This window comes from Tursiops truncatus, chromosome 4, assembly GCF_011762595.2.
Source record: "Tursiops truncatus isolate mTurTru1 chromosome 4, mTurTru1.mat.Y, whole genome shotgun sequence".
NCBI lineage: Eukaryota > Metazoa > Chordata > Mammalia > Artiodactyla > Delphinidae > Tursiops > Tursiops truncatus.
Window position 1 is genome coordinate 38,064,397 of NC_047037.1, and position 13,161 is coordinate 38,077,557.

The window sequence follows — 13,161 nt, forward strand, 5'->3', positions numbered from 1 at the left end:
AGTTATGTTGCTAGTTTGTTTTGTTTTTTTAAGCCCTTATCTGAGATGCCTAAAAAAATATTTAGGGGTAACATGGCATTATGTCTGGGATTTACTTTTAAATACTCCAGGTCCACCCCCCAAAATTGAAGTGGGCATGGATAGATTAAATAAGAATAACAGAAAATTAATGATTACAGAAGCTGAGTGATGGGTGCAGATGGATTCATTGTGCTCTTATTCCTTTTTCCTTTTATGTATTTCCATAGTAAAATTGGAAAAAAAATGTAAAGTCCTCCTTCCAGATTAGCACAGATTAGCTTGGATCATTTTAGCAGTACCTTCTCGGCAATGTTTTAGGTTTTAGGTGAGAGTCTTAGTGGATAGGAATGTTATCTTTGTGGGTCTCCAGGGGGGGCAAAAAGTTTCTATTATAACTTAACCATAATGTCTTTTTTTTTTCCATCCAGTTAAATTTCATAAGTCATAAAATTACTTCATAGAAAGAACATTGCTTAGGTATAGTGTTGATAACAAGCTGACAAACCAGAATACACTGACATAATACCCTCTTTTTTAGACCAAGCCACCCTGGTAGAACAAGTAAAAAGAGTCAAAGAAATTGAAGCCATTGAAAGTGATTCTTTTGTTCAGCAAACATTCAGATCAAGTAAAGAAATCAAAAAGGTAAGTTTTCATCAAGGCATTATGAATAAACCTTTAGATTCCAACTAAAGGGATGCTTTATTAATGGATTTTACTTAAATGTAAGTGCTTCTTCTTCTAATAGATGAAGTAAGGTGAGAGTGTATCAGCATGTTATTGAGAGAGAGAATGAATCAGTGAGAATCAGTTCAAGTTTAACTTGTTAAAAAAAAAACTATGAAAATGTATCTGATGCCATTTTTATTTTAAAATTCACCAAGAAGGCAAAGTATAAGATGTCAACATACAGTTCTATAACAATAATACACATTTCATGAACGTACACAGTTTTCTTTTCAAATGTATACATCTACTTTTTGAATTGACATTGCTAGAGAAAAGTTAGAAAAGAACTTTAACAATAAAATTATTACCCAAATAGTAACATATATTTACACTCTTTGCCCATATGAGTATCACTTATTCAACTCTAATAAAAGGAGCTTTGATTGGCATTTTATTTCTGTTGAATATTTCAGTATTCTTTCAATCATTGTCAGGGCTGCTTTTTGGAATTTGTGTTCCTTTAGTTGGAAAAAGCTGTCTACTGTGAAATACATGTATTCTTCAATATCATACATCTAATGAAGACATGGTATAGCTATCACTTATTCAGAAATACTCTATATCTGTAGATATATTAATGACTGTATAGTATTCTACTGATGAATGTATCATAATTTTTTTTCTCTGATAGATATTTTAGTAGTTGTAAGTTTGGAGGTGTTGCATACATGTTTGTGAATATCCATTATTATCACCTTAGATAAAATTTTCAAAATGGAGTTGTTAAAGGTTAATATTGTTTATTTTCATACCTGTTCCCAAAGTCATTCACCCAAAATATTGTATCGATTCAAATTCCACCTCGAAATGCAGGGAGATGTCTGTCTCTCACACCCTGGTTAACACCAAGTCTTATCAGACTTTTTCATGTTTAATGACCTGATAGGTAAAAACTGACCTTTTGTTGTTCCATTAGCATTTCTTTTGTTATTAGTGAGAGGGACACCTTTTCAATTACCATATGTATTTTAAAATAATTCATTATGGGGACATGAATTGAGCATGTGCAGGATGCCAGGATGCACTAGACAGCCTTGGTTAATCCACGGTCCTTGCCCTGTTATTTTGCTGATTTCATTTGAATATTTTGTAGTTTGCCACCACAACTCCTGAAAAAAAGGAGCTGTGAAATGGACATTCACAAATATAGTTGCCCATTTTATTAAATATATTACTCATACTTAATAAGAAGTCCTAAAAGAATTGTAATTTGTTTTGAAGTTTACTTGCATAGTATTTGTTTTCTGGAGTTCACCTTGACTTCCCAGTTCTCACTGCACACACTTAAGATAACCTAGCATTTTCTTTCTGTGGAAATATTTATTCCTCTATGTTAATACACTAGGTTTTCTTCTAAACAACTTTTTCCCATTTGGTATTAATTATTAATATAGTAAATTTATTTTTAATTCCATTCCTCTCCTCCAAGATACTAAGAGTTCTTCCAGTAACTAGTAAAATTGGCAGTGAGTAAGGAAATTGATCTAAAGCCTGCTTAATATAGCGGAAAGAGCATGGGCTTTGGACTCAAGGAGATCTGAGTTTGAATCTTAACTTTCACACTTCCTAACATGATTGATGATCTCGAGAAAACCTCTCAACCTCTTTCCAAGCCTCAGTTTCCAAATTCATAAAATAGAGCTAATAATTCCTACTTTTTAGAGTAACCGAGGGTTAAATATAATGATTATCAAATATGTAACATGGTTCTTGATCCATAAACTGTTTGTTTTAAAATTATATACTCTAGCATCTAAATTATTTGCTATCTAAGTATATTCTATAAACGTATGGTGCTTGAAAACTTCTACTACTATAGGCACTCAGACTGTCTGAAGTATAAACCTTACCCCATTTACATTTCTCTAATATGCCCCTTACTTTCCCTGAGTCTCCATGCTCACCAGTAAGACAGACCCCTTGCTGAGAAACACAGAAATTCTTTAGATATCTGGTTGCACCTTAAAAGATTTTTTAAATGTAATAATATCCATATATTTGAATTCCAAGGTTAGTCATTTTTTTACCTTGTTTATATTCTCTAGAAAAGTTTTAAAATATTATTTCTTATAGTTATTAATCTTAAGATAACTGATTAAATCCAAGAGAAAAACTCTTCTTCCCATATCTATAACAAAACCCTATATATAGTTAAATGGGCTTCCCTTGGGAGCAGTTTAAAGGAATTTCACCTACATCTCTCATCAAAGGGACCACCATTATTAATTATTTTAATAATTAGTTTTTGTTTGCTTTAGTTTTTAGTGCTGAGTTGGGATTTACTCAGCTTCAATGTAGCTTTTCTTGTACTTCCAACTTAGATGCCACCATTAAGGATTGAGAGGTCTAGGATGGAACAGGAGGCTCTTCATTTTGTAAGCAACCTTCATAAATCTGTGTGAGGGAAACCCACCTTCTGTTTCAACTATCTTTCAAAAAGAGGTTCCCCTTAACAGTAATTCATAGAAAGAAATAAAATCAATCTGGAAAGCCTAGAACTAGCTAGTTCTTGGTTGGATAAGTATGACAGAGAAGCAGAAGCAGCCTAGAAATGTTAATCCAGCACTGTGAATTGAGCCCCTTAGAAATACATTTAGTTAAAATATTTTACCAACATTTTTGTTTCTTTCCTCTAAAATTCAAACCAAATTGCAATAAATCTTGCATTTAGCCATTAGGAAGCGGTGGTCAAAAGCATGAGATGTAGACTCAGATCTGGAACCACACTTTGATTCTGCCGTTTACTGGTCATATGTCCTTAAACTACATAATAGTCTCATTAAACCTTGGCTCTCGTCCCTTAAAATGGGGATAATACCCGTAGCAGAGGTTTTTATAAGGATGAGCAAGATACTTTACATAAAACAGTTAACCAAGTGCCTGGCGTATAGTAAGTGATCAAGAAATGAAAGCTGTCACTACTCCTCCTCTTCCTGCTGCTGCTACCAAGGGCTGTATTTGTCTGTGGCTTCCTTCAGAGGGATTGTAGATACAAGGATTCCTGTTTTGGTTGGGCCAGAGACTGTTTTATGTAATTTTTTATGGTCTATAGATCCTAAAATGCTCCTTATTTGAGGCTTGGTGATGAAGCAAATTAAAAATTACTTTACACAGTAACTTTCTAGTTTCATGTATAGACATAAGCTTTGAACCAATTTGTTTCAACACAGCCATTTGGAAATGTTAAAGCAGTAAACAAATGATGTAAAACAGTGTTGTATCATAGCCCCACTTTTGTATATATTTAATGTAAAATAACTAAAATAATGATGACTACCATTAATACTAGACATTTAACATTTATAATTTAACTAATATCCTAATAACCCTTAATTATAGCTGAGATTCAGCAAATTTCATAACCCAGGGTCAAACTGCTAATAAATGGTAAAAAGCAGCAGCCAAACCAAATTTGTCCAACTCCAGAACTAATCAATCTCTCATAATTGTGAACTCAATGCATATTCCCTGTTGAAATATAAAGAATATGCTAAAAGGCCACAGAAGATGGCATTTACCTTGGTGAATGTACAGTAGTATAAGATATTAGCCATCCAACACTAGACTTACATTAGTCATCGCGTTTCAAAATGATCAGAAGAGCAGTGATGGGCCAACAAAGAATAAATTCGCACTGGACTGTAATATAAAACAGAGGGCCAATTTATTAGTTTAGAAAGTGGTATCCCTTTCCAGTTTCTAAAATGTCTGTGTCTACAGTATAAGGTAAGGATTCAGGATGCCCAAGAAGATGAATTATTTATCAGGAGATGACTTAGCAAAGTAAATTATCTAGAGGACCATTTCATCCAGGTCATGGGCAGATGTGATGGGCTATTCCTGTTGCATAGCAAAGACTAACTCTCTTGAGGACTAAATTATGAACCAAGTTTCAACATCCTTCTCTCCTGGACAGTGCTACATGCATTGGTATAAAGTTTGTAATATCTCTGAAAAAGGCTTTTCTGTAACTAGTGACCCCTTCTGTTGGTAGATTCTTTAGCTGTGTTAATTCCACTAATTTAGCTAGGGAACTATTACCAGAAAAGTGGCTGTTACCAATGACATGCTAGACAGTTTGTCTCCTGCAACACATATTGATTTAACTAGTTTTACTTTGTGCAATCATATTTTTCTGGTGTGAGTAGAAAGATGATCTGATAGTTCCTGCTGTATCATCAACTTAAGGAACCAATCTTGTTTTCAGACTGTTCTCCCAAATAAGCTTATTACCACTTATTCAATCCAAAAATTGTTGTATTTGGCAGATATCCGCCTATGTTCAAAAAGAGGGTAAATAACTCTAAGCAGCATGGTCATTTGTTCTTTCATACTTTTAAGTACGTGTTAAAACAAGTTTTTCCAAACTGAACCACCAGGTGGCAGTGCTACTCAAAGCCAGATGTTTGATAGTAGCCATGCTAAGAGTTTTTTAATAGTCAAATTTTCTCTAACAGCTTTCCTCACTTAAATAAAGAAGCAATTGATGGTTTTCCTCACACGTTTTTTAAATTATACATTATTAAATAATAACTTCTACACTCTGATCCTAACCCCTGAGAACTTTACCTCTTGTGCATATAAGCACTTTTCAAAGAAAACTTTAATGTACTGTGTAGGTAAAAACAAAATGAGATTACTTGGTTTCTGTAATAGAATGTTATCTCTGCCACCTGCACATGTGCGATCCACATGTTTGGCAACTAGAATAACAGCACTTCACAATTTTTCGAGGTAGTTCCATATGGACAGCCAGTCTCCTAGCTGAACCCTATCAAAGCATGGCCTAGATATGCAGAATGGCATGCTCTTACATTCCCTGCTTGGCAAGGTAGAGTACCAAAAAATTATGTCCTGGACCTCACTGGACTAACATACTTCCCACTTTCCCCTGTGCAGAATATTGGGCTTTACTGTTACGTGTCTTCAGTTTTATAAAGGGTCAGTGTAATATCACTTAGGGCTATGAGTCTTCTATGACCACTATGTTGGAGACATAGAAAAGTTTGGGATCTGGGGAAAAAAATATTGGCTCCAAAATATAAGAAGAAAACTGCCAAATCAAATTTACCAAATATTTCTTTAAACAGCTCTATGTAACTTGTTACAATTTGTGATTATGTATATATTTTGGTATTTGTTAGAGATCTGTCATCCCATTAGCAAAATGTAATCTCCAGTTTGGACAGGGAACATATCTTCTTTTTTTTTTAATTAATTAATTTTATTTTTAGTTGCATTGGATCTTCGTTGCACACAGGCTTTCTCTAGTTGCGGCGAGCAAGGGCTACTCTTCGTTGCGGTGTACAGGCTTCTCACTGTGGTGGCTTCTCTTGTTGCAGAGCATGGGCTCTAGGTACGCGGGCTTCAGTAGTTGTGGCACGCGGGCTCAGTAGTTGTGGCTCGCGGGCTTCAGAGCGCAGGCTCAGTATTTGTGGCCCACAGGCTTAGTTGCTCCGTGGCATGTGGGATCTTCCCCGACCAGGGCTCGAACCCGTGTCCTGGACAAGGAACATATCTTCTTATTCTCCCTCGTGTACCCAGTGCTTAGCAATTAATAGTGCTTAGTAAATACTGGTTAAATAGATGGATCTCCAACTCTGAGATAAATTACTCTAATAAAGGATCAACTAATTCATGCATATTTCATTTTCTAGATGTTTTCCCCAGTGACCTCTGTTTTGCACTTCATTCAGAGAAGTGGATGTTCAGAAGTAAAAAAGTCAAAAGAAAATAGAAATTGAAAAACTGTATGTGTAGAACCAATAGGGGTAGAAAAAAAGGCTAAGTAGGAATTTAGATATGTGAAATGTATGTACTTTTGCAATAGTATAGACTCATAAGTACCAACTTCTTAAGAAAAATATGCTGATTGTAAGAAATAACATTTTCACAGTGTTTTTGTATTTGTTTGCTTACTTTAGGAATAGTTGTTTCTCATTCAATAACCTAGGGCCATTTTGTGGTTAGTATCATCTCAAAGGAGGCCAATTGAGCAGTTATTATTCAAAATCAGAAATATTATTAAAGCAACATTTTAATTGTATATTGTTATCCAATTAATAGCATGTATTTCATGTTTCAGTCAGTGGAACCTAGTGAAGTGAAGCATGCAGCTGCAACATCAGGACCAGCATCAGTAGTGGCTGACCCACCGAGTAATGAAAAAGAAATAGACCCTAGCAGCATCCCCACTGCTATCAAGTACCAAGATGACAATTCTCTGGCCCATCCAAATGTAAGATACCTAAACCTTAAGAATGTCAGTTTAAGTCTAGTTGACTGAAGTTAATTCAAACTGTTGTCCTTTTGGGCTGGTGACAAGAAGACCATTGGAGGAAATGGATCCATATGTTCCTATTTGCTAAAAATAGGCAGCTCACCCCCAGCCTTTAGAGCTGTTACACGTATTTGAAGCTGGTTTGGACCAACTCATGTTACCTGACTTCTAGGAGATTCTTTCTATGGGAAAGAAAAATGGGCAAAAAGAAGTTTTGTTTTATTTTTATTCTGGCACTAAAAGATCTAATTCTGGCTCTGCTCCAGTTGGCTCATGGACTGGGAGCATGTCATTAACACCACATCGTGCTATCTTCTGTGAATTAGTGTCATACCACTGTGTCTTCAGAAAGATTGTAGGAAATAAACTTTACAAAATGAAATGTAAAACTGCTAACCAATGATTTTGATGTTAGTTCTTTTACTCTAAAACTTTCTGAGCATTATTCCAAATAGATGATCTTCAGTTAAGAGGTCATCAATATTTAAATAGTATCCAAATCTTGTGCTGAAGGATGTATTCTATACAAGTGATTTATAAGGTCAAATCTAAGCTATTGGCAGACAATAACATTTTTTCTTCTTTTTTCTTTTTTTATTTCAGTTATTTATTGAGAAAGCTGATGCTGAAGAAAAGTGGTTCAAGAGATTAATTGCCCTCCGACAGGAAAGGCTAATGGGCAGTCCTGTGGCCTAAAGTTATGTTCATCTGGTTGAATTAACAGTAACATTGGAAATTTAGGTTTTTAAATCCCTAATACTTTAATACTTAATATTTTTAAGTATTAACTCTTAAAAATAAGGTAGCTTATTATATAAAAAGGTAACCTCATTTCATTCTTTTCTCATGTAGGCTTGAATATTTGTTGAGTTGAACTTAATCAAATATTGTGAACATTAAAACTAGTGTAAAGTTTAAGAATGCATGAAAATGTCATACTGTTAATAAAGCTAATCCTGAACATATTGGTATTAAGGCAAATGGTACACAGTAGTGTTTCTGAGTACAATTTGAAAAATATCAAGTTGCCATTTAAAGACACAATTTTGACTAGTCATGCATATAAAAGAGTCGAAGTATATGCTATAAATATGAGATTTTATCTTCCACGTATTATAAAACCATATTTGAATCTTTTATTTCACCTTATTGAAAAATTTTAGGCACAACAAAAAGCACTGTAAACAACCTAAGCAGCATGAACCATGTTACTCTTAGAGGAATAATACATTTAGTAAAAAAAACTACTTGAAAATTAAATAAACTGATGGTTTATTTGCTTAGAGATCAGCTTTTACTAGGTGATCCTTTGAAACATGTTAGCAGGTCCCAGCTCATTCTTTTAAAAATTACATGTTCATGCTAGACCTAAGCAGTTGGCCAAATACTAATGATGGGGAATTGTTTCTGAGAAAACTGGTAAGAGCTCTCACTTCAGTGTTACTTAACCAACTGCTATACCCTGCAGAGGAAGCCAGCTAAGTGTAGTTTTGATAAGGCTATCTGTCATCGTAGAATACCTTTCTCTGGTAGCTGAATGAAAATCAACTATGCGTTCCATACTGAACAGGCCAGAGATAAGGACTTTTAGGCCTGCCTTACAAACTGCCTTCAGCAGCTGACATGAGTTATTTCCCTTTTCTATTTTGTTCTGCTCGAATTTGTATCTATGAAGACTGTAGCCCAGAACACAAGATAAGCATGAAAAGTTCTTGGGCTAAGATTACCAATATATAGGACATTTTGATGCCATCTTTTTATATTTCTGAAACTACTAAAGTTGTAATCCCTGTTAAAAATGAAAAATATAAAGAACGTAAAATCAGTTGCAAAAGGGATGGAAAATAGACTGATGACCAAATACTTGTTTTTATACAAACATGTTTTCATATTCTGAATATATGCTAGTGGGTTTTTTTTCCTTAGCTATAAGTGGAAGTGCCCAGTATGAACTCAGGTGTGTGTGGTTTTTAACATACACAAATTTTTAGTGATTTTTAAAAGGGATTACTGGTACTGAATAATTTTATATTTCCTTTATTACATAACTTATAAATAGTAAAAGGACTATCACCCTTTGGGGAATTATATTTTAGTGGTCTAGGCAAGAATATGGGTTGTCATTTGGGCCACTAGTGATTCTCCAGAGAAGCTAGACTAGGCATTTTTTCTCAGTATGCCTGATGTTCCTCATTTATAACATAGTGAAAATATTATGATCCACTTTAATTATATTTCACACCAGAGTTCCTCTTTGGCAAGTAGCCCAAATACAGATGCTTGAACTGCAATAGATTTATATTTTAAAGCTAAATTTCTCATAGAGATAGAGAATCAAGTTATTTTTTTAATTAACTAAACTTTAGTCCCTGCTAAACTCAATGACTATTCCCCTTCTTCCTGATTTCCAATGTGATTCATTTTAATATATTACTTAACTTTGTTTGCCTGCATCCTGTTGAAGACTACAATATTACCACATAAGCCAAATCAAATTTAATGAGAAAGACTTCATAGACCACTATCAAACATATCACCAAACTCATGGTACGCGATCCATGCGGGCCTTCTTTAATATCCTAATATAATGACTCTATAAAACAGAACAGTCCCTTTCATGTCAGTTGACTAGTGGCAACAGTTTGGACTTACATGAGACCTCAGAGTGTTTTTTGAAACATTGACTTCACACAAAATGATGAGTACTAATAATACAAGTTTTCATTTCTGAACAAGTGCATTTTCAGGGAAAATGGAATAAGAACTTTTTTTTTCTGGCACTCCCTAATTACGAGGAGGCAGATACCTAAGAATATGAGCACAGAACACGCTGAGTCTTTCACCTACTTCACTTCAGCATCCCAGCAGGTGAAATGAGGATACTAATAGCCTATCTGCCTATTTTGATTTTTCAGTAAAATAACACAAAAGAAAGCCCGTGGTAGAAAAGTGTACTGTTTATGCCAAGGGAACATTTTGGCATGGTAGCCCATCTTAACGGAAATATGGAACAAATAGTCGCATGGGTAATTATTTGAAAAACTACACTCCATCTTCAGTGTACTCCTTATGTATGTGTTTGAACTGCCATGACCAATAGACCCCAGCTTTGTCCCCAGATTTCTCTGATGTCCCTCCCTGCCAAGACCACAAGAAACCCTGATTGCTCTGCAGTTAGTGACCTACTATCTGCTTACTGGGGGATCTCAGGGCTTCTTCCATCAGATTTACCCACTTACTCGTTAACGTTTTTTTGACTACCTAGTTTGTGCTAGGCAGAGTAAGGGTAGTTGGGTATACATAGGTGAATCCAGTGGGGATCCTGCCCTCAAGAGGCTTAGTTATGAAGCCCAGACATGCATATGACATAAGAGATATAATACTTAGTGGCAGAGGAGAGGACATGGTTGCAAAAAAGAGAGAGATTACTGCAAGTGAGAAAATTAAGGAAGCCTTTGGAGCCACAGGAACTCACAGCTATCCACTTCCACCTTCCTGGTAGCTGCTGTAGGGGTCTGGGAACTGTTGCACTTCCAACCCAAGGAAGAGTCCCTCTTGTGAAAGACCCAAGTGGCCCTGCCCTCTCGATCCTATTAAAATCCAAGCAAAATTTTAGGTTCCTGGTCGCCCTCTGGCTTTCTCTGATCATTTCTTCCTTTTGGTGGAGAATCAGCTGAATAAGCTGATTTGGCCACTATCATCAGTCTTGTGTCACCACCACTTGTCAGCCAAGATGACTTGAGTGAGACGTGTAATGGTAGCTGAAGGAGACTTTCTAAGTACTTCTAAGTACTTCTAAGAAAGGATTGCATCTGCCAGTAAGGCCTTGCACAGCAGTGGGGACAACGGTGTGTTCCCTAATCCCCTGTTTTTCCATTGTGTGCTATTACAGAAAGCATTGTTTTGGAATGAAAAGACACAATTCATTTCCTTGTGGTTAGGTCTGTCTCCAAATTTTCCTTTGATTTGGGTATCAAGTGAAAATCTTGGTATCAAGTGAGTAACTAAGGTAGTAACAAAAGCTAGAAATGAAACAAGACACGGGACATTTTTGGTCACTAAACTATGGATGAATTGATCTGGAATTCTTACACCCATGTTACTCCTTCCTTCCCCCCCTTTTCCTACCCCCAAATTCCTCATGAGTATGACGGAAGAGGTCTTGAACCAGCTCCTGGCCATTACTCAGTGGATACAGTGCTTGAATTATTCAGAAAATGTTTAAATGCCATCCTTTAAATGTAAGCCCTACTTATTACTCTTTGGAACTCCTTTATGGAATAATGGAAAAGCGAGTCATCTTGATAAGAAAATATCTGAGTCTTTACAGAAGAACAAGGATAAAAATGGAGGTAAGAAAGAACTCTTTGTGAATTCTCTAATCATCTTCACCTTTTTTCATAGAGATGGGTGTTGATCAGTATATTCTATTTGGTGGGTTCTTTCCCAAATCAAAGAAAATGCTCTGTCATCATGTATTTCCAAGTTATTTTTGCTATTATTGTATCCCCAGAATCTAGTCCATGCCTGACACAAGAAGTCTCTCAATAAATATTTGTCAATGAAGGAAAAATGAATTTGCTCATCTTAAATGGGCAGTCTGTTTAGCAGTATGGCTATTTAAAATACTCAAGCTATTTTGAGCCAGTGCAAAAACAAATAGGTGTCTAGGTATGTACCCAAAAGAATTGAAAGCATGGTCTTAAAGAGGTATTTGTACACCCATGTTCATAGCAGCATTATTCATAATAGCCAGGGAAGCAACTCAGGTGTCCATGGATGGATGAAGTAAAATGCAGTGTGTGTGTATATATATATATATATACACACAATGGAATATTACTCCGCCTTAAAGAGGAAGGAACATGTATGAACCTTGAGGACATTATGCAAAGTGAAATAATCCAGTCACAAAAAGACAGACGCTATATGATTTACGTAGAAGAGGTACTTAGAGTAATTAAAATCATAAAGAGGGAAAGTATAAAGGTGGTTGCCAGGGCCTGGGGTGAGGAGAAATGGGCTTATTGTTTAATGGGAATAGAGTTTCAGTTTTATAAGATGAAAAGAGTTATGGGGATGGATGGTGGTGATGGCTGTACAACAGCGTGACTATGTTTAATACCACTGAACTGTACACCTAAAAATGGTTGAGGTGGTAACTGTGTATATTTTACCACAATTTAAAAATCTATTTAAAAAATACTAAATAAAAAAAATAGATGAGTTTTGTGACCAGATTAGTTTGGTTTCTGTGATTTGTGTCTCCACACGTCTCTGAGCTGACAAAGGCCTTTGGAATTCCTGGGGAATATAGAGTACACCGGTCTTCTCTATTACATTAGCAACTAACAACAGTGGGGCTAGAGTTTAAGCAAGGATCTTACTAGTCTTCACTTGCCTAGACTTTCTTTCTGGGCCAATTTTTATATTATATAAATAATATTTTAAATGATGTAGATGTGGTCATTCAAGGTCCACCCACCGGCTTCTGTGACTGCTCTCCTTGCAAATGATAGGTCAGTTTTAAAGAAGTAAAGTCTACCAATATAGTAAGACAACACTTTTAACTCAACAATGTACCATTTTATTTTTAGGTCTTGAGAAGGAATGGCAAAATGATCCTGCTGCAGTGCTAGGAGAGAATGATGAACTGAACTGACCCTCTCTTCTTCACATCTTGTAACATGGTACTCAGGCTTAAATCCCAGTGTACAAAACCTAGTATAGTGCAGGCTCCCTTCATAATCTTTTAAAAGATGAACTGCTAAAATCCCATGTCTTGAATAAAATCCGTAACTACAGTTTATCTACCTGTTCGTGTTCCATGAAAATATCACAAGCTTAAAATGGAATTGAAAACAAATAATTGAGAAATAAATAAATGTTTACCGCATACCAGCACAATGGTTTGAATGCCTATGTTAAAGATTGGGTAGACTTTTTAAACAAATTCTGTAACTGGATTATTTATATAGCCCCATTGTAGCTTTTCTTCTTCCTCTTTCTGCCATAGTAAATCTAAATGACCTGGAGAAGATAACTCATAAGATAACTCATTTATTAATAGTTTGAAAAAATATTTTTTTCAGAACGCTTTGTATTTGAATCAGCCGCAGTGTTACTACATG

At 35.5% G+C, this 13,161-nt stretch overlaps 2 protein-coding genes across 9 annotated transcripts in view; both read left to right on the plus strand.

The window, feature by feature from the left end:
* RSRC1 (arginine and serine rich coiled-coil 1) overlaps positions 1-8,011 on the plus strand; it is a 454,479-nt gene extending 446,468 nt beyond the window's left edge. For all 5 annotated transcript variants that reach the window (XM_073803843.1, XM_073803842.1, XM_019946253.3 and 2 more), the window contains 3 exons: positions 560-666; positions 6,836-6,988; positions 7,634-8,011. In XM_073803843.1, the coding sequence (XP_073659944.1) occupies positions 560-666; positions 6,836-6,988; positions 7,634-7,726 (353 nt within the window). In that variant the 3' untranslated portion in view covers positions 7,727-8,011. The remainder of the gene's footprint in view (positions 1-559; positions 667-6,835; positions 6,989-7,633) is intronic.
* Positions 8,012-8,151: 140 nt separating this feature from the next.
* Positions 8,152-13,161, plus strand: part of MLF1 (myeloid leukemia factor 1) — a 56,155-nt gene continuing 51,145 nt past the window's right edge. For 3 of the 4 annotated variants that reach the window (XR_012331358.1, XM_073803839.1, XM_073803841.1), the window contains exon 1: positions 8,152-12,720. The gene's annotated coding sequence lies outside the window, so the exon portion shown is untranslated. The remainder of the gene's footprint in view (positions 12,721-13,161) is intronic. The other variant, XM_033855409.2, reaches the window with a different exon arrangement.